We start from the raw sequence: 24,702 nt of genomic DNA on the forward strand, positions 1-24,702 counted from the left end.
CTGGCAAAGCTTGAAGAATGGTCTGAAATTTGGCAGCTAAGATTTAATGCTATGAAATGCAAGGTCATACATTTGGGCTGCAAAACCTCGAGGGAACGGTACAGTTTAGGAGGTGAAGAACTTATGTGCATGACAGAAGAGTCGGACTTGGGTGTGATTGTATGTGATAATCTTAAGGTGGCCAAACAGGTTGAAAAGATGATGGCGAAAGCTAGAAGGAACCTAGGGTGCATAGGGAGAGGTATGGTCAGTAGGAAAAAGGAGGTATAGATGCCACTGTAAAAGACTCTGGTGAGACCTCATTTAGAATATTGCGTACAATTCTGGAGGCTGCACTTTCAAAAAGATATAAAAAGGATGGAGTTGATCCAGAGGAAGGCTACTACAATGGTGCATGGTCTTCGTCATAAGGTGTATAGGGATAGACTTAAAGATCTCAATCTGTACACTTTGGGGGAAAGGCAGGAGAAAGGAAATATGATAGAAACGTTTAAATGCCTATGTGATGTAAATGCGCATGAGTTGAGTCTCTTTCATTCGAAAAGAAGCTCTGGAATGAGAGGGCATAGGATGAAGACAAGAGGTGATAGGCTCAGGAGTAATCTAAGGAAATACTTTTTTTTTTTTACAGAAAGGGTGGTTGATGTGTGGAACAGTCTCATGGAAAAGGTGGTGGAGACAGAGACTGTCTGAATTCAAGAAAGCCTGGGATAAGCATGTGGGATCTCTTAGAGAGAGGAAGAGATAATGGTTACTGCAGATGGGCAGACTGGATGGGTCATTTGGCCTTTATCTGCCATCATGTTTCTATGTTTCTATTTTCCAATATTTATTTGAAAAAAACAATGTCTTCTGCAGCTGCATAAGAAGCTCCCAACAACCAATTAGATATACAAGATTTTATTCCTTATAAATTAGACCAGAATCCATTTCCAATATAAGAAGGGACAGAGATCAGTGCAACTATCTAATACAGAGTTTCAAAAATATTTTATGCAGTACAAACACTGCATATTGTACCACTTCTTCCCACTCTTGAGTCTTATCTGAGCCCTTATTGGTCTATGCTGCGACTTTCAGTGCTTCTTTTTCTTCCTTTTCTCAATTACTTCTCAACGTCCACATTGCCTCCTCTGCAGAGTCTGGTATGTTGCACTTTTTTATTGCCTGTCATTTGGAAGAGATTAGCAAAAGCACAAGACTAGAAACTGCATAAGATATACTGTATATGATAAAACCTTCCGCCCAATGTGCGGCAGCAGCCAAAAAAGCAAACATGCTGGGAATTATTAAAAAGGGATGGTTAACAAAACTAAGAATGTTATAATGCCTTTGTATCGCTCAATGAAGTGTTGCGTTCAATTCTGGTCTCCTTATCTCAAGATATAGCGGCACTAGAAAAGGTTCAAAAAAGAGTAGCCAAGATGATTAAAGGGGATGGAACTTCTCTCATATGAGGAAAGACTAAAAAGGTTAGGGCTCTTCTGCTTGGAAAAGAGACGGCCGAGGGGAGATATGATTGAAGTCTACAATATCCTAAGTGGAGTAGAATGGATACAAGTGGATTGACTTTTCACTGTCAAAAAGACTAGGGAGGACACTCAATGAAGTTACAGGGAAATACTTTTAAAACCAATAGGAGGACATATTTTTTCATGCAGAGCTCTGGAACGCATTGCCAGAGGTTGTGGTAAGAGCGGATAGTATAGCTGGTTTTAAGAAAGGTTTGGATAATTTCCTGGAGGAAAAGTCCATAGTTAGTTATTGAGAAAGACAGGGGGGAAGTCACTGCTTGCCATGGATCAGTAGCATGGAATGTTGCTACCCCTTGGGTTTTGGTCAGGTTCTAGGGAGGGACCTGAGAATGAGCTACTGGGCTTTATAGACAAGTTTCAAGTTTATTTAAAATTTCTTATACTTATACAATCAAGCCTTCTAGGCGGTGTACAAAAACATCAAAACAATGCCAAATAAAATACAATTTAAGCAGAAACAGACCAGGGGAAGTGACAATTTTTAAAGACATTGACAAACGGGAACAAAAGGAAAGAAGGGTTAGAACTACAATTCAGAGAGAGAAAGAGAACACACAAGGGAAAGGCTATTCTAATTTCTTATGCAGCCCCCTTTCCCTCTCCCCCTCCAGTTCCTCCCTAACTGTCTCTCCGTAGCCCCCTTCTGTCTTCCCCCATAAGCAAAATGATCTGCCTCCCAGCACAACCCTCCCCCCGAAGCAGCCCCCTTTCCCTCTACCCCTCCAATTCCTCCCTGACAGTGTCTCCGTGGCCCCCCTTCTGTCTCCCCTCCCAAGCAAAGCTGTCTGCCTCCCAGCACACCCCTCCCCCCAAAGCAGACCCCTTTCCCTCTACCCCTCCAATTCCTCCCTGACTGTCTCTCCGTGGCCCCCCATTTTGTCTCCCCCCCAAGCAAAGCTATCTACCTCCCAGCACACCCCTCCCCCAAAGCAGACTCCTTTTCCTCTGCCCCCTCCAGTTCCTCCCTGACTGTGTCTCCGTGGCCCTCCTTCTGTCCCCCCCCCCCCCAAGCAAAGCTGTCTGCCTCCAAGCACAGCCCTTCCCCAAAGCAGGCCCCTTTCCCTCTCCAGCTCCAGTTCCTCCCTGTCTCTCCGTGGCCCCCCTTCTGTCTCCCCCCCCAAGCAAATCTGTGCGCCTCCAAGCACACCCCTCCCCCAAAGCAGGCCCCTTTCCCTCTTCCTCCCTCTTCCTCTTCCTTTTTCCCAGTTCCTCCCTGTCTCTTCGTGGCCCACCCGATTTTATTTTCTCGCGGTCTGGCCAGCTCCCCTAGTCCCTTGCCGCCGCCGCCACCCCCTTCCCTTCCCGCGGTCGACAAACCTCTTGGCTCCAGCAGAGGCCGCAGCACTGTAAACACGCTGCTTCGCGGCCTCTACTGCCCTGATTTGCTCTTCCGTGTCCCTGATGACGTCATCAGAGAAACGGAAGAGCAAATCAAGGCAGTAGAGGCCGCGAAGCAGCGTGTTTACAGTGCTGCGGCCGCTGCTGGAGCCAAGAGGTTTGTCGACCGCGGGAAGGGAAGGGGGTGGCAGCGGCGGCGGCAAGGGACTAAGGTAGCCGGCCAGACCGCAAAAAGAGAAAATCGGGTGGGAGGCTCAACGGGGATTGGGGGGGGAGGGGCAAAGACGACGACTAAGACTGAGCCCTTGCTTTCTCCCTAGCTCCCAGTGCCCTACCGGTCTGTACACCGCGATCTGGAGAGCAGGGAGTGCAACGGTTGCGGCTGGCAAGCAATGCAGCTGGGAAGCAGTAAGGCTGGGGACTCGCGCATGCGCACGTCTGCAAAGCCACGGACATACATCTCACAGATCAGGGATTTCAGATCACGCAGATCTGAGTGCGCATGCGCGTCTAGCGTTTTATTATATTAGATATAAACTTAGATTTTGGGGCCTAAAGCATGGCCTAAAAATGGGAGTCTCAGTTTATATTTAAGTCATCAGTAACGCGGCAGAGTGAAATCCCCGATGGACAAGGCCAAGCAGCCTGTTTAGAGTGCTGCCGGCCCAACACTGTTTCGGTTAAAGGTAGGGCTCGTTCGCGGTCGGCGGGGAGGGAAGGATGGAACGTCAGCAGGGGTTTGATTGCGAGGTGGGGGGGGGAGGGGGGTTGAAGAGTTGCCAGCGAATCCTGGGACTAAGATCAGGAGGGTAATTTCTCATCACTGGAGCTATTACTCAAACTATTATAATTTGGGGGTTTTCATTCTGTACTTATAGTCCTAGTGGTTAGGGCTGTAGCCTCAACACCCTGAGGTTGCAGGTTGAAGCCCAGAGATGCTCTTTGTGGCCTTGGGCAAGTCACTTAATACTCCATTGCCCCAGGTACATTAGTCAGATTGTGAGCCCACCAGGACAGATTGGGAGAAATACTTGAGTACCTGAATGTAAATCACTTAAGCTTTAAATTGCGTATAAATACTAAAATAAAAATAAATAAATAAAACAGGAACACATCCAAAATACGCTATTCATGAAGAACAGTATTTGGCTTTAATTTTAAAAGTCAAAAGACAACTGGAAAGTTCTCACTACTCAGAATAACTTTCAAACTGAGAAGCAAACTGTCCGAGAATGTACTTAACAGGTATGTAGTATTTCCACTAGCATAACTTGTTAAACTCAAAGACCAAACTTCTGAAATAAATGCTGCAGAAGAATACACCTTTCAAAATTTTAGGTTTTTTTTTATTTTAATTCAAAAAAGAAAAATATATACAAATCCAGGAAGGCATCCTTCTATAATGCCAGAAAAATAGTGTATTTAGACCACAGAGCATGAAAATAGCTATTAAAGTCTAGCCAGTTAAAAAATTACATACAATCATTCCAGCTCAGATTGAAAACAGTTCTATACATGACTGTAAACAAAGTTAATTACATGGCAAAATAATTTTAAGAATGAAGTGGGAAATTGGTAAGAGAAATGCTTGCAAATAGTGCCTTCTGTTTAGATTTCCAACAGAAAGAGAGGAGACATCCTAAATTTCAGATAAGTCAAACATTCTGCGCATTTGTCTTCTAATGGACTAGAATTGTCTCATTAGCAGAACCAAGGACTGTAGATTGGTTTATAAGGCTGTTCTCTGCCCATTATTCATCTTAAAAAGACAAAAAAAATATCAAAACCACAAAATTTATTTCCTGACAAATCAGCTGATTTGTAAAGAATATCAAGTATTTTAAAAATCACAGCTATACCTTTTCTAACTTTTCTGTTTAAGTATTTTGTAAGCACACTGCAAAGAGTATGCCTTCATAAAAATTTAAATGCTTCTTTCAGCAGACCACTTATGCCTTCTTAGCATACTCTGGAAAAGGCTGTTCTTGGGAACGGAATGCAAAAATGGCTTTAAAAAACCAACAAAGTGATGGAAAAAATTAACATTCAGCTAAGAGTACTCTAGGGTATAAACTGGAACAGTTTCTTTCAGTATTCTAATGATAAAATAATTGTGTGTGCCTTTAAAATGCTATCAACAATATAGACCACAAAAGTTGGTGGAAAAAACCTAAAGCATTGCAAAACAATTTTTGAAAAATCCACCAAAAATGGTGGTGCCCTGGGTAGCTTGGTTTAAAAAAGGTTTGGACAAGTTCCTGGAGGAAGAATCCATAGACAGTTAAAGAGACAAATACAGGGGAAGCCACTGGGTCACGAGCGGAGTTCCACAAGGGTCGGTGCTGGGACCGCTCCTGTTCAATATATTTATTAACGACCTGGAGGTGGGAACAAAATGTGAGGTTATTAAATTTGCGGATGACACCAAACTCTGCAGCAAGGTTAGAACTGCGGAAGACTGCGAAGACCTGCAAAGGGACCTAACGAAGCTGGAAGAGTGGGCAAAAAAGTGGCTGATGAGCTTTAACATAGAGAAATGCAAGGTCATGCATGTAGGAAGAAAGAATCCGATGTTCAGCTACAAAATGGGGGGATCATTGCTAGACCTGGGGGTGATGGTGGACACAACATTGAAAGCATCAGCACAGTGTGCAACAGCCGCAAAGAAAGCAAACAGAATGTTGGGTATCATTAAAAAGGTATCACGACCAGGACGAAGGAAGTACTGTGTCCAGTACTGGTCGCCTTACCTCAAGAAGGACATGGCAGTACTTGAGGGAGTCCAGAGAAGAGCGACTAAACTGATAAAAGGTATAGAAAACTTTTCATATGCTGACAGGTTGGAAATGCTGGGGCTATTCTCCCTGGAAAAGCGGAGACTTAGAGGAGACATGATAGAAACCTTCAAAATCCTGAAGGGCATAGAGAAGGTAGACAGGGACAGATTCTTCAGACTGTGGGGAAGTACAAGTACAAGGGGGCACTCGGAGAAATTGAAAGGGGATAGGTTTAGAACAAACGCTAGGAAGTTCTTTTTTACCCAGAGGGTGGTGGACACATGGAACGCACTTCCGGAGGTTGTGATAAGCCAGAGCACAATAAAGGGGTTCAAGGAAGGTTTAGATAGATTCCTAAAGGATAAGGGGATTGAGGGGTACAGATAGAAGTAGAGGTAGGTTATAGGAATAGTCAGGGACCACTTCACAGGTCATAGGCCTGATGGGCCGCCACAGGAGCGGACCGCTGGGCGCGATGGACCTCTGGTCTGACCCAGTGGAGGCAACTTCTTATGTTCTTATGTTCACTGCTTTCTCTGGGATCAGTAGCATAGAATGTTGCTACTAGTTGAGTTTCTACTAAGTACTTCTGACCTGGATTGGCCACTGTTGGAAGCAGGAAACTGGTCTAGATGGACCACTCCTCTGACCCTGTACAGTTATTCTTATCATTGTAGCAACTATGAAATCTGTCTCCAGATAATCAAAAAGGCAAGTCTGACCACAGTGCTGTGATAATGTTACAACTAGATTACTGTAATATAGAGTTGCATGGGACAGAAATTTCACCCATCCCGGCCCATACCAATGGAATTATCCCCACAATTAATCTCCTCCATGAAGCTAATAGATAGCAATTTTGAAACTAATTTCAAGGGGGATTTTTAAGCCAACAATCAAGATGTAGAACATTTGATGAAAATGGTGTTAAAGCAGTTAATATATCTGAGTCTTTAAAGGGTTTAGACAAGTTCCTGGATATGAGTTCAAGTTTAATTTTTCAAGTTTATTTAATTTCTTTGATTAATTCGCATAATCCAAATCCAGAGTGGGCAGACTTGATGGGCTGTAGCCCTTTTCTGCCGTCATCTTCTATGTTTCTAATGCGATTTACATAAATTCAAAATTAAGTAAAATAATAAAAACCGACAAACATAACATTCACTACTAATACAGTAATACATGTAAACCATTCTAAGACAAGTAGACTTGAGAAAGCCACTGCTTATTCCTCAGTGTAAATAATAAGGAACATCTAATCTTTGGGATCCTGCTGGGTACTTATGGCCTGGATTGGAAACAGGATGCTTGGCTTAATGGTGTTCTAACCCAGTGTGGTAGCTCTTATATTCCTATAAGTGATATTCTTCCCTGTATTCCCAATAGCCAATGAAGATAATAGCTTTGCTATTAACATCTAATTTATTCCAATATTACTTGGGAATCCAAGCTTATAGGTTTACCTAGACAGACTTTAGTCCATCTGTGCACACTGGGCAGCAAGTATTTATCTAGTGTTTTTAGCAGCATTTTGGAAGAAAAAGAAACTACTACAACCAACTGAAGTACTGAAGATCTTCTTTAAATGTGTTATGCCAGGTCTTCTTAGGTTGTCATTCTCTTCTCACCTGCTTATTGCCATCACACTGCGATTTTGGAATGTCAATTGTGCAGGCTTGGAGTGTGTTCAACCAGCCAAACCCTTTGCTCAAGTTACAGTATCTCGAAACCTCCATGAATCTCTTCTTTGCAGGATCTCCTCATTTCATCATAGGCAACACTAGGGATTCTTTGTAGGTACCAGAGATAGAATGAATTCAATTTTTGTGTTTGTGTTCTTTGTATAGGCATACGTAAACAGGAAATAATAATAAAAAAAGATAGACTGTCATAACCAATAGCCTTTCCTCTCCACACTTCTTATAGTGAGGTTTCTTTTTGGTAAATGTTGCAATACTTAGACCTTCAGCCTTTAATAGCAGTCCCATTATATCATCATTCTCTTACCCAGAGTTAATGCAAAAATATTAGGTGCCCTCCGTGAATCTTCGACTTCATCCCCCCCTTCAAACACTAAGATTTTGAGAATGACAGAAAGGTCCTATAAAAATGCATAATTGAATATTTACAAATCTACTTTCAAAGGCACTTACCCTCATGGCAGCAAATGCAGGCCATGTGCTCTGTGATAAAATGCCAGCTCAAGCAGATAGTTCATGGCTGTTTAGGCCACTGTATGGTCGAAAGTTATGAGTTTTAGTAGAGCTAGGATTAGGAATGTTCTGAAGTTGGGGTAAATGTATTTACTGAAGAGGAAATATTCAGCTGACAGATAACCTGAATATGCGATGCAATTTATTAATTAACTTTATACCCATTATCTTTTAAACTGTCCATAAATTTTCAGCAGCACTAAATAAATCACTAATACAGCTGAAAGTCTGCATGCACTTAATTGAATAAGATATCTCTACAGCTTTGTGATGTCAGCCCAACACAGAAAACAACTTCCACACTTTAAAAAACCCAGCAACAACAAAACTTTTTCCTATATACACAGGTTACTTATACATATAACTTTAGCCACCTAAAAATGTACTGTGGCCAAAGTTATACTGGAGCAGGGTGAGTATGTTCAACAGTATATGTTGTGGCAAAATTCAGCTACTGAATGTATAAAACTTAAGACATATAATCAATGATGGGGAAAGTTAACTGGATTAATGATGACTGACAAGCAAATGCATATGAGTGATAGTCATTTTAAAAATTTAGTTTTACTAAAAGTGGATTCAATTGTAGAGTAAAAAAGTTGTGATAAAAACATTCACAATAGTTGCATTCATTCTGGTTACGATACTTTTTCTTTTTACTCAAAAAGCACAGTTACTTACCGTAACAGGTGTTATCCAGGGACAGTAGGCAGATATTCTCACATATGGGCAACGTCAACCACATAGCCCTGATGCGGACAGAAGAACTTTCAGAAAGTTTGTGACTGCCGCACCATGCATGCGCGAGTGCCATTCTGCCCAACGTAGAGTGTGTGTCTCCTCAGTGTCTCCCCAGTTCAGATAGCTAGCTAAGAAGCCAACCAGGGGAGATGGGTGGGTTCTAAGAATATCTGCCTGCTGTCCCTGGATAATATCTGTTATGGTAAATAACTGTGCTTTATCCCAGGACAAGCAGGCAGCATATTCTCACATATGGGTGACCTCCAAGCTAACCAGAATGGGATGGTGGGAGTGTTGGCAATTCAGGATAATAAATTTTTTAATACTGCCTGGCCAAAGTGGCCATCCCATCTGGAAAAAGAATCCAGACAATAATGAGAGGTGAATGTATGAACTAAGGACCAAGTGCCAGCTTTGCAGATTTCCTCAATAGGAGTAGATCTAAGGAAAGCTACAGATGCCACTATGGCTCTAACTTTAAGGGCTGTGACTCAACCCTCTAGATGCAGTCCAGCCTGAGCATAGCAGAAAGAGATGAAAGTAGCCAACCAGTTGGAGATAGTTCTCTTGGAAACTGGGTGTCCCAACTTGTTTGGATAGAAGGAGACAAAAAGTTGAGGAGAAGACACAAAACACAAAACTCTCCGGTAAGGTTAGCACAGTTGAGGAATGTAGAGAACTCCAAAGGGACCTGAACAAACTGAGTGAGTGGGCTACTAAATGGCAGATGAGCTTCAATGTGGAGAAATGTAAAGTCATGCACATGGGGAAAAGAAACCCGATGTACAATTACACGATGGGGGGGATATCATTGGGGGAGGACAATCTAGAAAGGGACTTGGGGGTTATGGTGGATAAAACAATGAAACCGGCGGCACAATGCGCCGTGGCCTCGAAAAAGGCAAACAGAATGTTGGGCATTATCAAGAAAGGTATCGCTACCAGAAGCGAGGAGGTTATCCTCCCGCTGTATAGGGCGATGGTGCAACCGCATCTGGAGTACTGCGTTCAATACTGGTCGCCGTACCTTAAGAAGGATATGGCAATACTGGAGAGGATCCAGAGAAGAGCAACAAAAATGATAAAGGGCATGGAGAACCTTTCGTATGCTGAGAGACTGGACAGGCTGGGGCTCTTTTTCCTGGAGAAGCGGAGGCTTAGAGGGGATATGATAAAAACTTACAAGATCATGAAAGGTATAGAGAAGGTAGAGAGGGACAGATTCTTCAGACTGGCAGGGGCAACAAAAACTAGAGGGCATTCGGAAAAATAGAAAGGAGACAGATTCAGAACAAATGCTAGGAAGTTGTTCTTCACTCAGAGGATGGTGGACACCTGGAATGCACTTTCAGAGGAGGTAGTAAAGCAGAGTACAATTTTGGGTATCAAAATGGGACTGGATAAATTCCTGAAGGAAAAGGGGATTGAAGGGTATAATTAGAGAGGTACTATACAGTACAAATGCTTTAGAGTAATAGATCACTTACAGGTCATTGACCTAGGGGGCCGCCGAGGGAGCGGACTGCTGGGCATGATGGACCTGTGGTCTGACTCAGCAGAGGCGATTCTTATGTTCTTAAGATCTGTGTGGCTTAGTCCTTTGTAAGTAGAAAGCCAAAGCAAACTTACAGCCCAGAATATGAAGAGCTGTTTCTTCAGGGTGAGAATGAGGCTTTGGAAAAAACACTGGAAGTAAAATGGATTGAGTTGAAATTCTGAAACAACTTTTGGTAAGAATTTAGGATGAGTACAGAGGACCACCTTGTTGTGATGGAATACTGTGAAAGGTGGGTCCGCTACTAAAGCTTGTAGCTCACTGACTCTGCAAGCAGACATGAGAGCAATGAAAAAAACCACTTTCCAAGTGAAATATTTGAGATGAGCCAAAGACATTGGTTCAAATTGAGGCTTCATCAACTTAGCAAGAACCACTTTGAGATCCCAAACCACTGGAGGCGGTTTGAGAGGAGGTTTGACATTGAAAAGTCCTTTCATAAATCTGGAAACCACAGGATGAGCAGAAAGTGATTTCCCTTCTAGTGGCTAATGAAAAGCCGCAATTGCACCGAGATGGATTTGAATGGATGTTGATTTGAGGCCTGATTGAGATAAATGAAACAGGTAATCCAGAACTGAAGACAAGGAGGTAGACTTAGGCTCCTTGTGATGAAGAGCGCCCCAAGCAGAAAATCTAGTCCATTTCTGGTTGTAACATTGCCTAGTGTTAGGCTTCCTGGAAGCCTCTAAAATGTCCTTGACAGATTGAGAGAACTATAGATTGGCAGTTATGTTGAAAGGTACCAAGCTGTCAGGTGCAGAGACTGCAGGTTGGAATGAAGTAGAGAATCCTGATTCTGCGTAAGCAGAGACGGAAAAACTGGTAGAAGTAGTGGCTCCCTGCTGCTGAGTTGAAGTAGAAGGGAGAACCAAGGATGTGTGGGCCACCGAGGAGCTATCAGAATCATGGTGGCATGTTCGTATTTGAGTTTGACGAGTGTCTTGAGAATTAGATGGAATGGAGGAAATGCATACAGGAATTTGTTCGTCCATTCCATGAGAAAAGCATCTGCCTCCAGGCGGTGAGGAGAGTAGACCCTGGAGCAAAACTGAGGCAGCTTGTTATTGTGGGGAGATGCAAAGATATCTATTTGAGGGATTCCCCACTGAGAAGAAATGTGATGGAGAGGCAATGAATTGAGTGTCCATTCGTGAGGTTGTAGAAGACGACTCAATTTGTCTGCCAGAAAGTTTTTCTCTCCTTGATTGTAGACCGCTTTCAGAAAGATGTTGTGAAGAATTGCCCAATTCCAAACCTTCTGAGCTTCCTTGCAAAGGGGGAGGGATCCTGTTCCTTCCTGTTTGTTGACATAGTACATGGCTACTTGATTGTCTGTACGAATGAGAACTACTGGATTGTGAAGAAGATGTTGAAAAGCTTTGAGAGCACTGAAAATCGCTCTGAGTTCCAACAGATTTATGTTGCTCCGACGATCTGTGCTGGACCAGTGTCCTTGAGTAGAGAAACCATCAAGATGAGCCTCCCAAGCGTAGGTCGAGGAATCTGTCGTGAGGACCTTCTGATGAGGGGATGTTTGAAACAGCAAACCTCTGGAGAGATCGGAAGAGAGCATCCACCAGTGGAGAGACTGTCTCAACAAAGGAGTCATTGTCATGTGCTGAGAGAGTGGATCGGAAGCCTGCGCCCACTGATATGCCAGGGTACACTGAGGAATTCTGAGGTGAAGTCTAGCAAAAGGAGTCACGTGAACAGTAGAGGTCATGTGACCTAGGAGAACCATCATTTGTCTCACTGAGAGTGAAGTGAGGGATGACATTTTGAGACAAAGTTGTATGAGAGTATCCTGACGCTGTTGAGAAAGGAATACTCTGAGTTGTACAGTGTCCAGTACAGCTCCAATGAACTGTAGGTTTTGAAAGGGCTATAGCTGGGATTTTGGGAAGTTGATTTCGAATCCCAAATGTTTGAGGAACCAAATAGTCCGTTGGGTCGCTACAATAACCCCCTGAGATGCTGAATCTTTGATGAGCCAGTCGTCCAAGTACGGGAAAACCTGGAACCATGGCTGCGCAGAGCTGCTGCCACCACTACTAGGCATTTGGTGAAAACTCAGAGATGATGCCAGGCCGAAAGGCAGCACTCTGTACTGAAAATGATGATTTCCCACCCGAAATCTGAGGAACATGCGGGAGGCTGGATGAATGGGAATGTGAGTGTGTAACCGGCACTAGAGCTTAGCCATGGGACTCCTCAGTGCCCCTAGTGGTTACCGTTAAAAAAACTGCACTGGCGTGTGACCCAGTAGGGAGTCACCCTGCAGACACTGTACCTTTTTTTGTCATCCCGGCTGTCCAATGCGTTTTCCGTGCCCCTGCCTGGGTTCCGCTGCTCTCTTCCAGCAGCATCAGCGGTACAGCAGTGCAGGAAGTAGGCGCATGCTTTTTGCATGCCTGCTTGGTCCCTCCCTGCACTCTGAATGGCTGCCTGTCAGTTCTTGCGGACCAGAACCGACAGGCAGCCATTCAGAGTGCAGGGAGTGACCAAGCAGGCATGCAAAAAGTGCATGCCTGCCTCCTGCACCGCTGATGCTACCGGAACAGAGCAGCGGAACCCAGGTAGGAGCACGGAAAGCACACTGGACCGCCGATGGCCGTTAAGGAAATCACATGGACCAAGGCAGGCACGGAGCCTGGCTGGCTGGTCACAAGTGTAAGCCTCTTTGAGATCCAGAGAGCATAACCAATTGTTGTGATCCAGAAGGGGATACAAGGATGCTATAGACAGCATCCAAAATTTTTCTCTGACAAGAAATTTATTGAGAGCTCCGAGATCCAATATAGGTTGCAGATCCCCCGTCTTTTTCGGAACAAGGAAGTAACGGGAGTAAAACCCCGTGCGCTCTGCTGTTCCAGAGGAACTTCCTCGATGGCATGGAGACAAAGCCGAGCTTGAGCTTCCTGAAGAAGAAGGGTGGTCTGTGATGGATTGGAAGGATACTCTCCTGGGGGGGAGATCTGGTGGAACCTGAAGGAAGTGAAGAGAGTAGCCTTCCTTGATTATTGTGAGGACCCAGAGGTCGGATGTAACTAGTTCCCAACAATGATAAAAATGATGGAAACGACTTCTTATGGGAAGCAGAGAGGACAGAGGCAGAACAATTGAAGTTATGTTCTGTGTATATAGATGGTCAAAAAGGCTGAGTGAACTTGGGTGCAGCAGGAGTCCGAGGCTTACGCTGCCTTTGTTGTTGCTGCTCTTAAGAGGCGGCCTTGAATAAGATGCTGCCTTCTGAGGATAACGCCTCTGATAAGATGGAGGAGGGCTGTAACTCTTAGCAGTGGAAGGCTTCGGTTTTGGCCTAACTATAGAGGCAAATGATTTCTCATGCTCAGACAAGCATTTAGTAACTGCCTCAATCGAGTCATCAAACAGCTCATTCCCTGGACATGGGATGTTGGCTAGTCGATCCTGCAGATTAGGATCCATATCTACGGTGCGGAGCCAGGCTAGACGGCACATCACCACCAAGAACACGGTGACCCTGGAGGATATCTCAAAAGCATCATATGTGGCCTGAACCATATGCATGCAAAATTGACCTAAAGTGGAATGCAGATACTTGAAAAAAGTAGGCATAGCGTTGACCCAATGCTTCAGATATGATGTAAAGACAAAACTGTAGTTTAAAATCCTATTTGTCATCATAGAATTTTGATACAGCCAACGACCAAACTTGTCCATGGTCCTGTCTTCTCGGCCAGGAGGGACGGTGGCATAAACTTTGGCAGGATTGGTTCTCTTTAAAGAGGACTCCACGAGAAGAGATTGATGGGATAGTTGAAACTTCTCAAATCCCTTATAATGGACCATCTTATATCGAGATTCCAGCTTTGCTAGCACAGCAGGAATGGAGTATGGTGTAACTAGGTTCCTTTTGAAAGTTTAAGAAAGAATGCCATTCATGGGTAATTTGAGAGAATCCCTAGGAAGATTAGGCATACCCAGCTCTTCTAAATACTCCTTAGAGTACTTGGAATCAGACTCCAAAGCAACGTTGAGATCTTTACTCATTTGACATAAGAATTTAGTAAAGGACACTGGATCAGAAAAGGAGTGGCCTTGTTGAGGTGAAGATGAACGAGAACCTCTCGAGGTACCTTTGACAGCAGAGAAAGAAGGTGAAGCCTCTCTGGAATATTGGTACCGTAGGTCTGAATCCATAGGCAGAGATGAAGATGAAAAACCACTTCTGGAACAAGTTGAAGAAGCAGAACGTTTTCGTTTGGAAGAACCAGCTGGTGAAGAAAACCTCGCAGGAGAAGAACACGACTGGCGAGAATACCGAGACTCTACAATAGGTTTCCTAGACAAAGGAGTTGGTGGCCTCGAAGATTCTCGATGCTTCAACAATCAAGGTCTGTCTCGAGAAGAAGACCTGGGCCTCGATGAATGCCTCGACAAATGATGTGAAGAGGAACTGTCTCGAATCACGGGCCCATGATCAAGTCAAATCCAGCCTCGATGAGGAATGTCGAGGAATCCTCGTCCTGTGTTTCGAAGAAGGCACTGCCTTATATGTAGAGGTAGGACTGGAGATTGGAGATCGAAGTCAAGACACTGATAAGGACTTAGCTCCTTGATGTATCTCAAGGCACTCTCAAGGACTCAACTCCTTGGATAGAGTGTGTAGAATGATCTCGAGGCACTCTCAAGGACTCCACTCCTTGAACAGTGTGTGCAGGCTGAACTTGAGGCACTCTCAAGGACTTGACTCCTTGTATTACTGCTGAGTGCTTAGGCTGAACTGCAGGAAGCAGAGTCAAGGCAGGAGTCAATTTGGCAAGTATGTTACCAAACTCCTGATGCAGAATAGTTTCCAACATATTCTGCAAAGCTGGCACCGAGACCACTGGAGCTAGTACTATTGGTGTGGCTATGGACTGCGAGGAAGATGACCTCGAGGAAGAGTGTTGTCTCGATTTTGAGACACGCTTCCTGGGAAGTTTCGAAGTGACCGGGTCCACCAGGGTCGCTGTTGAAATGGCTTGTGACTCCTGAGAGGTTGGATTGGGTAGATTACCTGATGGAGACACTGAGGATAACAGCCCCTCCGGAGAGGATTTAGCTGAATTCCCCAAGGATGAAGATTTCCCCATTGAGGAAGGTTTAAGCGAGGTCAAGGTTGAAGCCTTGGGCCCCAAAGAAGACTTCAGCGGAGTCGAGGTTGAGGCCGCAATCGGGGTCGAGGCTTTAGATGAAGAAAGATCCATTCCCCCTGAAGATTTTTTCAATCTGAACATTTAAGAGCTCGATTTTTAAGTTTAGCACAGCGGGCGCACGACTCCCGATGATGATCAGGTACTAAACACTGCAAACACCACTTATGTAGGTCAGTGATATAGATCACATGTTGACACCGACTACACTTTTTAAATCTTGTGACCGGCCGGGACATGGAATGAAAAACAGCAGCGGCTAAATCGAAGCCCACAGGCTGAGGCTGCAGACCAGGCCCCGCCATGACACGACTGAAAAAACTGACAAAAAAAATTCCCCCCCCTCCCCCACACGTAACACAGCGACTCTGTAAAGAAAAGAAAATACACGAACCGCGGTGAGATAAGGCACGAGTTTAGAACTAACTCTCGCACACAGCCTTGAAATGAGGGCTTCTCAGCTCCACGGAAAACTTAGAACTGAGGAGACGTGCGCCCTACGTCAGGCAGGAAGGCACTGGCCCGTGTGCGATGCGACAGTTCCAAACTTTCTGAAAGTTCTTCAAGCAAGTCTGCTTGTGAAGCTGTCCGCATCGGGGCGCCAAGGTTAACATCACCCATATGTGAGAATATGCTGCCTGCTAGTCCTGGGATAAAGTATTATATTAGGCAATAATTATTTTACTTTCACTTGAGTAAATTTTTTTTTTTTTTTAATTTCATTGTACTTTTACTTAAGTATTAAAAAATACATTTATTTTTATTTTTAGTAAAGTACTTTGACCAAGTACTTTGAATAACACTGGGCTTCTTTCTGTGGAGTGCCTCAGGGCTCTTCTATTTCTCCTATGCTTTTTAAAATCTTTATGAATGCTCTGCAAAAAGTGCATTTGTCAGCTGAAGTTTCTATGTTATCCTATGCTGCAAACAAGGAGGACATTTCAGCTAAGATCATTGATTATATGACTAGAATTGGAGATTGTGCTTCTATTAAGTTGAAACTGAATGCAAGTAAGTTGAAGGTTCTTTGGTTTCATAATTCACTATCTTCTATTCCTTCATTTCTTATTCTACAATCAGGTACTACCCTGCCAGTAGATAAAACGTCTAAAGTTTTCGGTATTCTTTTAGACTCTTCTCTTACGTTTGAAGATCAAATTTCTAATTTATGCAGGAAGATTTTATATATTATGAGGAAACAGGCTAGTGAAGTCATGCTTTTTTGGACATCATTTTGCACTGTTGGATCAGATGTTAGTGTTACTTCAATGTGATAAGGAAGCACATGTGCTAGAGGGAAGAGGGGTTAGGACACAACAGTCTCATATGAACAAAACGCTTTTTTTTTTCTTTTTAGTTTGCCTCACACTTTACAAAAAGTTAGCTTGGCTTACCTCAGCCAAGCAGTACAGACATCAGTCCTTTCCCAACACGTCTTCCCTCATATGACGACTAGGGGAAAATCCAGAGTTCTCTTCTCTTAGAGACCTCCTTGAACTGATCTCAGGCTCAAGCAGATATTCTCTTCCCTGCCTGAGGACTGCCCCACACTACCGGGACAGCATTCTCTGCTGCCCAGTGATAGAATAACATCATTACTGAGGGAGAATCCCTGACTCTTTTATATTCAATTTGATTACTGTAATTCTTTATATTTGAATTTAGCATCAAAACTGATCAAAAAAATTGCAGTTGCTCCAGAATACTGCGGTTAGATCAATTTTTGGTCTAAAAGATATTAAAGTGTTTCATTAGTGTATAAGAATCTTCATTGGTTATCAGTTGAGAGGTGAATTAAATCTAAATCAGCTTGCATAATTCATTGTATATTACAGACTGACTTCAGAAAATCTGATTTTGCTTTTCTCTCATTTGCATTATTCTTCCAACGGATTATATTTTACTTTATTACTACATTTTCCATAGATTAGAAAAATATGGTATAAACGACAGCTCAATTCCTCTTTTGCTTATGCTGCCATTACAATTTGGAATAATCTACCTGTTTACATTAGGACTGATATCAATTACTTAAGGTTTCATAAAAATTTGAAAACTTTTTTAAATGACATTGTAATATTCATGTTATGATGATATTTTAATTGATTGCTTTTGTATTTTCTCATAGATTTTATGACCTCTTTGAATGTAAATCATCTTGAACCTTTTTGATATAGTGTGATTAATAAATTGTGTATTATATTAAACTAGTGTTTAATCCCGTTACATTAACGGGTGCTAGAATAGATGTCTGTCTGTCTTTCTCCTGCCCCCCTGTCTCTTTCTTCCTTTCTTTCTGTCTCCCTGCCCCGTTTATCTTTTTTCTTTCTGTCTCTCTCCCTGCCCTGTCTATCTTTATTTCTTTCTATCTTTCTTTCTCCCTCCCGTTGTCTATCTTTATTTCTTTCTGTCGCTCTCCCTGCCCAGACCCTCACTGAAGCCGCCTTCCAGCGGTGCCAACTAAGGGATCCCTTGCCCTTTCCTCAATCCAGCTGTGGTCAGTTGCCCGCACACTTCTGGCGGGGGAGGGGAGGGGTTCCTTTAGCTCTTGTTCGCTGCCAGCGATTGTTGGGTTTTTTTGGGGTGGTTTTCGTCAGAGAGAGAGGGCGGGAGGGGGGGAGTGGCTGCCGTGGTGATCTGGCCGACTCCCTTGCCAGAGTTATTTTTCAGTTTAAAGGTGCCGCGGCGGTTCCTCTAACGATCCTCCCTGCATTAGAAGTCTTCTCTGAAGCAGGTGCGGCTCGTGACAGGAGCCGCGGCGGCACCTTTAAACTGAAAAATAACTCCGGCAAGGAGCCGGCCAACTGGCAGTTCAAGTCGGAGCTTCGGTCTGGCCTGCTCCCTGCTCACCTTGTCGTATTGTATTTTTTAGTTGAAAGATGCGGTGGCGGCTCCTCTCATGATCCCCACATGCGTCGAAAGTCCAACGCAGGAGGGGATCGTGAGAGGAGCCACCGCCGCGTCTTTCAACTAAAAAATACAATACGGCAAGGCAAGCAGGAAGCAGGCCAGACCGAAAAACAGGACGAAAAACAAAACCCTAAGCGCACATGCGCACTCCTACCTGTGGGTCCCTACAGCTCACGGAAAACCGGCACACACAGTGGGAGTGCGCATGCGCGGCTTAGGGTTTTATTATATTAGATAAGAATCCAGAATGTGTTTTCAACAGGCATCATTCTTATGCTATTGCCCCATAGAAGCTGGTTCTAACTGATCTGAAAAAAAAGTAATTGGCCAAAGAAAGGGAGGAAAAAGCACAGTTACTTACCGTAACAGGTGTTATCCAGGGACAGCAGGCATATATTCTCACATGTGGGTGACGTCATCTACGGAGCCCCAGCGCGGACAGCTTTTCAAGCAAACTTGATTGAAGTTTCAAGTCTGCTACACTGCACCACGCATGTGCATGCCTTCTTGCCCACTAGAGGGCGCATCCCCACCTCGTGGTCCTCAGTTCCATAACCAGCAAAGAAGCCATCCCCGGGGAGGAGGGCGGGTTGTGAGAATATATGCCTGCTGTCCCTGGATAACACCTGTTACGGTAAGTAACTGTGCTTTATCCCAGGACAAGCAGGCATGATATTCTCACATGTGGGTGACCTCCAAGCCAACCAAAAAAGGGCAGGTGGGAGGATGGCAATTTAGGAAAATAGGTTACGTAACACCGACTGGCCAAACCGGCCGTCGCTTCTGGACAAAGTGTCCAGACAGTAGTGGGAGGTGAACGTATGAACCGAAGACCAAGTGGCAGCTTTACATATGTCCTCCACAGGAGTAGACCAGAGGAAAGCAACAGAAGCTGCCATAGCCCTGACCTTATGCCCTGTGACTCGACCATGGAGCGTGAGACCAGCCTGAGCGTAGCAAAAAGAAATACAAGCAGCTAGCCAATTGGACAAGGTGCGCTTGGAAATAGGATGTCCCAGCCTATTAGGATCAAAGGACAAAAATAATTGAGGAACCTTCCGATAAGACTTGATACGTTGGAGATAAAAAGCCAACGCCCTCTTACAGTCCAGCGTGTGAAGTGCCGCCTCACCAGGATGGGAGTGGGGCTTCGGGAAGAACACCGGAAGGACAATAGACTGATTGAGGTGGAAATCAGACACAACCTTAGGTAGAAATTTGGGATGGGTGCGAAGAACCACCTTGTCATGAAGGAACACAGTAAAGGGCGGGTCCGCAACCAAAGCCTGAAGCTCACTAATTCGACGAGCAGACGTGAGCGCAAGTAAAAAGATCACTTTCCAAGTGAGAAACTTAGGAAGAGACTTGTCCACTGGCTCAAAGGGAGGTTTCATCAACTGAGCCAAGACCACATTCAGATCCCAAACTACAGGAGGAGGTTTCAGAGGAGGATTAACATTAACTAAGCCCTTCATGAAACGAACCACCAGAGGATGAAGAGAGAGAGAACGACCCTCTAGATGCCGATGGAAAGCAGCAATAGCACTAAGATGCACCCGGATGGAAGTTGTCTTCAGCCCAGACTTGGACAAATGCAGCAAATATTCCAGAACCGAGGACACCGGAACCAAACTCGGGTCCAGATGGTGCGAGGCACACCAGGATGAAAATCTGGTCCACTTCTGGGAATAACAAAGCCGAGTCGAGGCCTTGCGCGAGGCTTCCAACACCTCCCTGACCGCCGAAGTCAGGGGGAAAGGAACCAAGCCGTCAGATGTAAAGACTGAAGATTGGGATGTAACAGCGAACCCCGACTCTGAGACAGCAGAGAGGGAAAAACTGGCAGAAGTAGAGGCTCCCTGGCACTGAGTTGAAGGAGCAGGGAAAACCAGTGCTGACGAGGCCAATGTGGCGCTATGAGAATCATAGTGGCTCTGGAGGACTTGAGATGAACCAACGTCCTCATTATCAGAGGAAAAGGAGGAAACGCATAAAGGAATCTCTCTCCCCAGTCGAGAAGGAAGGCATCTGCCTCGAGACGGTCCTGGGCGTACATCCGGGAACAATAGAGGGGCAGTTTGCGAGTCTCCGGGGAAGCAAAGAGATCCACCTGAAGGGTCCCCCAGCGGTCTAAGACATCGCGTAGGACTCGGGAGTTTAGCGACCACTCGTGCGGCTGGAGAAGACGACTGAGTTTGTCTGCGAGACAATTCTTTTCTCCTTGGATGTAAACCGCACGTAGGAAGATGTTCTGGGAGACCGCCCATTCCCAAAGGTGCAGGGCTTCCTGGCACAAGGCCCAAGAACCCGTATCCCCTTGTTTGTTTACATAATACATCGCCACCTGGTTGTCCGTGCGTACGAGGACTACCTGGTCATGGAGCAGGTGGCCGAACGCTCGAGCTGCCAGAAAAATGGCACGAAGCTTCAACACATTGATGTGACAAAGACGGTCCTCCTCCGACCATAGACCCTGGGTCCGCAGACCGTCGAGATGAGCCCCCCACGCGTACTCCGAGGAGTCCGTGGTCAGGACCTTGCGATGTGGCGGAACGAGAAAGAGCAAACCCCCTGAAAGATTGGAAGAGTTTGTCCACCAACGGAGCGAGCGTCTCAAAGAGGGAGTCACCCTTATCTGGCAAGAGAGTGGATCGCACTCCTGACGCCATTGGGAGGCCACTGAGGAAGCCTCATGTGTAATCGGGCGAACGGAGTGACATGGACCGTCGACGCCATGTTGCCCAGGAGCACCAACATGCGATGAGCCTGCAACCGAGGAGGAGGAAGGAAGGAACGGAGGCGAACCGTGTCCAGCACGGCTCCGATGAACTGAATGGATTGAGTCGGGTTCAACTGAGACTTGGGGAAGTTCACCTCGAACCCCAGACATTGAAGGAAGATGATAGTCTGTCGGGTCGCTGAGATAACCCCCTCTCTGGTGGAGGCCTTGATGAGCCAATCGTCCAGGTAGGGAAAGACCTGAAGCCCCTGGGATCTCAGAGCTGCCGCAACCACCACCATACACTTCGTGAAGACTCGAGGGGACGAAGCCAGACCAAATGGGAGGACCCGATATTGAAGGTGCCAATCTCCCACCCTGAACCGTAAATACTTGCGGAAAGCGGGATGCACCGAAACATGAGTGTAAGCTTCCTTCAAGTCTAGGAAGCACATCCAATCCCCCTCCTCCAACAGAGGGTATAAAACCGGAAGTGACAACATCTGGAACTTCTCCCGGACCAGGAATTTGTTGAGCTTTCGGAGGTCCAAAATGGGGCGTAAGTCCCCTGTCTTCTTTGGGACCAAAAAGTAACGGGAGTAAAACCCCGTTCCCCGTTGTTCTGGGGGCACTGGTTCCACCGCCCGTAGGCTCAACAAGGCCCTGGCCTCCAGAAGGAGAAGGGGAAGTTGGCTGCGGTTGGACGGACACGTTCCGGGTGGATGGTCCGGCAGCGTGGCTGAGAAATTCAGCAAGTAGCCCTCGGAGATGATCCGGAGCACCCATGCGTCGGATGTAATCTCGGTCCAAGCCACAGAAAAGGACCTGAGTCGGCCCCCGATTGGGAGGGGGTCCAGTGATATTGCGGAGGGGGCCCGCCCCCATCCGCACAGCCCGTCAAAAGGACAGGGCCGGCTTGGACGCTCCCTGCGCCGGAGGTTTCGGCTGTCCCCCTCTACCCTGCTGGGGAGGGCGCCGTGCCGGACGCCTAGAAAATGCAGAAGTAGACTTCTGCGGGCATCTCCTCGGGGGCGGCCGGAAAGATTTTTGCGGCAGGGCACGAGGTTTAGCACGGACCAAGGAGGCTAAGGAGCGCTCCTGTTCCGACAAACGTTTGGTCTCCGCCTCCAATGATTCATCAAACAATTCAGAACCCACGCATGGTAAATTGGCCAGGCGTTCTTGTAGGTTAGGATCCATATCGAGGGTACGGAGCCAGGCCAGCCGGCGCATAGCCACCGCAAAGGCCGAGACCCTCGAAGCAAGCTCAAACGCGTCGTACACAGCGTGGAACAGGTACAGCCGCAATTGAGACAAATTGGACATGAATGTGGCAAACCCCTCTCGATGGGAAGCATGCATGACCTCCCGATACTGAGGTAGGTCCTTCACCATGCTACGCAAATAGGATGAAAACGTAAATGCGTAGTTGAGGACCCTGATGGCCATGAGGGAATTAGAATAGAGGCGACGACCAAACTTGTCCAGGGTCCTCCCCTCCCTTCCGGACGGGACCGCCGCCGAGACTCTGGAGGGTTGAGTCTTTTTAAGCGCCGACTCCACAATCAACGACTGGTGGGAGAGTTGAGGCTTATCGAACCCTTTAGATGGAATGGTCCGGTATTTGGACTCCATCTTCGATGGCACCGCAGTGATTGTAAGAGAGGAGTCCAAGTTCTTAAGGAAGGTTTGATGTAGAACCTTATTCAGGGGAAGGCGAGGAGTTTCCCTCGGGGGAGTAGGAAGTTCCTGCTCCTCTAGGAACTCTTTAGTATATTGAGAACCCGCCATTAAATCAAGCCCCAAGGCTTGTGCCATATCCTGCACGAACCTGGAGAAGGAGGATGTTCTGGCGGCCGGTGAGGGGGTCCGAGATCTCCCCGCCGAACAGAAGGGGGAAGCCTCGCGGGAATACCGCGGTTCCCTGCCAGACCCCGAACCCCAGGAGGCCACATCAAGCGACCTCGAAGGGGTCGGGGAACGCCTGTGCCCCGAAGAGCCCTTGGGAGAAACCCCGGGGGTCCGAGGTACCGAGGCGCGCCCCCTCCGTCTCGGGGAAGAGTCTCTCGAACCCCCTCTCGCGGGGGAACGAATCAGGCTTGGGTTGTCGAGGCGGAGCTCCGAGACACTCAAGGTCTCGCCCTCGAGCGGCGAAGAGCGGCCACGCCTCCGAGGAGAACCCCGAAAACGTTTGGGTTTCCTCGGACGACGCCTCGCCCGAGGCCGGCCTGAGGGCGAGGAGCCCTGGGAAGACGAGGATATCCTCCTGACCCGACGCACCTTGTCCCTAGGCCTAACGGTTCTCTCAGGCTGGGCCTCCGAGGTCGAAGTCGAGGGCAAGGTCGGGGCCGGACCGGCACCCGAAGTCGAGGGCACCGAGGCCGAGGTCGCCGAGGCCGAGACCGGCGCAGTCGAGGCCGAAGCCTGCTGCAGCTGCTCGATGGCTCCGGACTGCTCCGAGGTAATCAACGCTCGGAGCAAGTCTTGAAAGGCCGGGATCCCCATCATGGCCGGTAGGTCCGAGGCCGGGGGGTGCTCCCTAGAGGGCGACCTCGGTCTCGAGTATTCCCTCGGGACACTAGATTTGCCAACCTTGGGCTGGGCCGAGGCCGACCCACCCGCTGTCGAAGAGCCCGAGGATGGCTTCTTCGCCGAACCCGGAGCTGAGGAGGGAAGTGGGGACTTACCCGAGGAAGGCTTTGTCGGAGCAGCAGGCTTCGATGAAGTCGAGGGACGCGGCGAGGATCCCGAGGCCGAGGTCGAGGCCGGGGCCGAAGCCGAGGCCGACGTCGAGGCCTTCCCCGCCGCGGGGTCTGCAGAGAAGAGCTCCGCCATCCAGGCACGGCGTCGGCGGAGCGCTCTGGACTGAAAAGTGGAGCACCTCTCACAGGAGTCAGTAGGGTGCTCCGGACCCAAGCAAATCAAGCACCACCGGTGCGGATCGGTAATTGACAGCAACCGATCACACCGGGTGCATTTCTTAAAGCCCGTCAAGGGACGGGACATGAAAAAGAAAAGGGGCCGGGAACGAACGACGTCCTGCGGCCGCGGCTCCCGGGAGCCCCCGGAGCCGAACGGAAGAAATAAAACTTTTTTTTTTTTTTTCCGACGATAAACGACGTGACTAAGAAGGAAAACAACAAATAAAGCACAGCGACCGAGCAAAACAACCCAGACGCGGTGTCAGAAGGCAGAAAAACAGGAGCTCAATTTCCACAGGGCTTCTGGCTCCGCGGAAAAAACTGAACTGAGGACCACGAGGTGGGGATGCGCCCTCTAGTGGGCAAGAAGGCATGCACATGCGTGGTGCAGTGTAGCAGACTTGAAACTTCAATCAAGTTTGCTTGAAAAGCTGTCCGCACTGGGGCTCCGTAGATGACGTCACCCACATGTGAGAATATCATGCCTGCTTGTCCTGGGATAAAACCAAAATACACTTCTTCCTCCCTATTCATGGGGGTTAGGGGCAGAGCCAGCCCGCGAATAGGGAAAATTCACGAATAACTTTTGGGCCAGCTCTGACCCACCCCCGGACTTACCTGGTGCTCTAGCGGTGATGCAGGGCAGGAGCAATCTTCCAACAAGTTTCAAGTTTCAAGTTTATTTGATTATACGCCTATCCAAAATACTAAGCGTTGTACAATAATAATTAAAACATTAACAAAAGTACACAGAGATTAACATCTTAACATACTTCGGGGTGTTGTTTTTTTTTTTTTTGTTAATCTACAAGG

At 46.7% G+C, this 24,702-nt stretch overlaps 1 protein-coding gene across 1 annotated transcript in view; it reads right to left on the bottom strand.

Moving 5' to 3' along the window:
* The window catches only part of TJP1 (tight junction protein 1), a 355,098-nt gene that overhangs the window by 228,982 nt on the left and 101,414 nt on the right, over nt 1-24,702 (bottom strand). The window contains 1 exon segment of the mRNA XM_033920501.1: nt 7,279-7,439. Coding sequence (XP_033776392.1) covers nt 7,279-7,386 — 108 coding nt within the window. The 5' untranslated portion in view covers nt 7,387-7,439.

Source organism: Geotrypetes seraphini, chromosome 14, assembly GCF_902459505.1.
Source record: "Geotrypetes seraphini chromosome 14, aGeoSer1.1, whole genome shotgun sequence".
Lineage (NCBI taxonomy): Eukaryota > Metazoa > Chordata > Amphibia > Gymnophiona > Dermophiidae > Geotrypetes > Geotrypetes seraphini.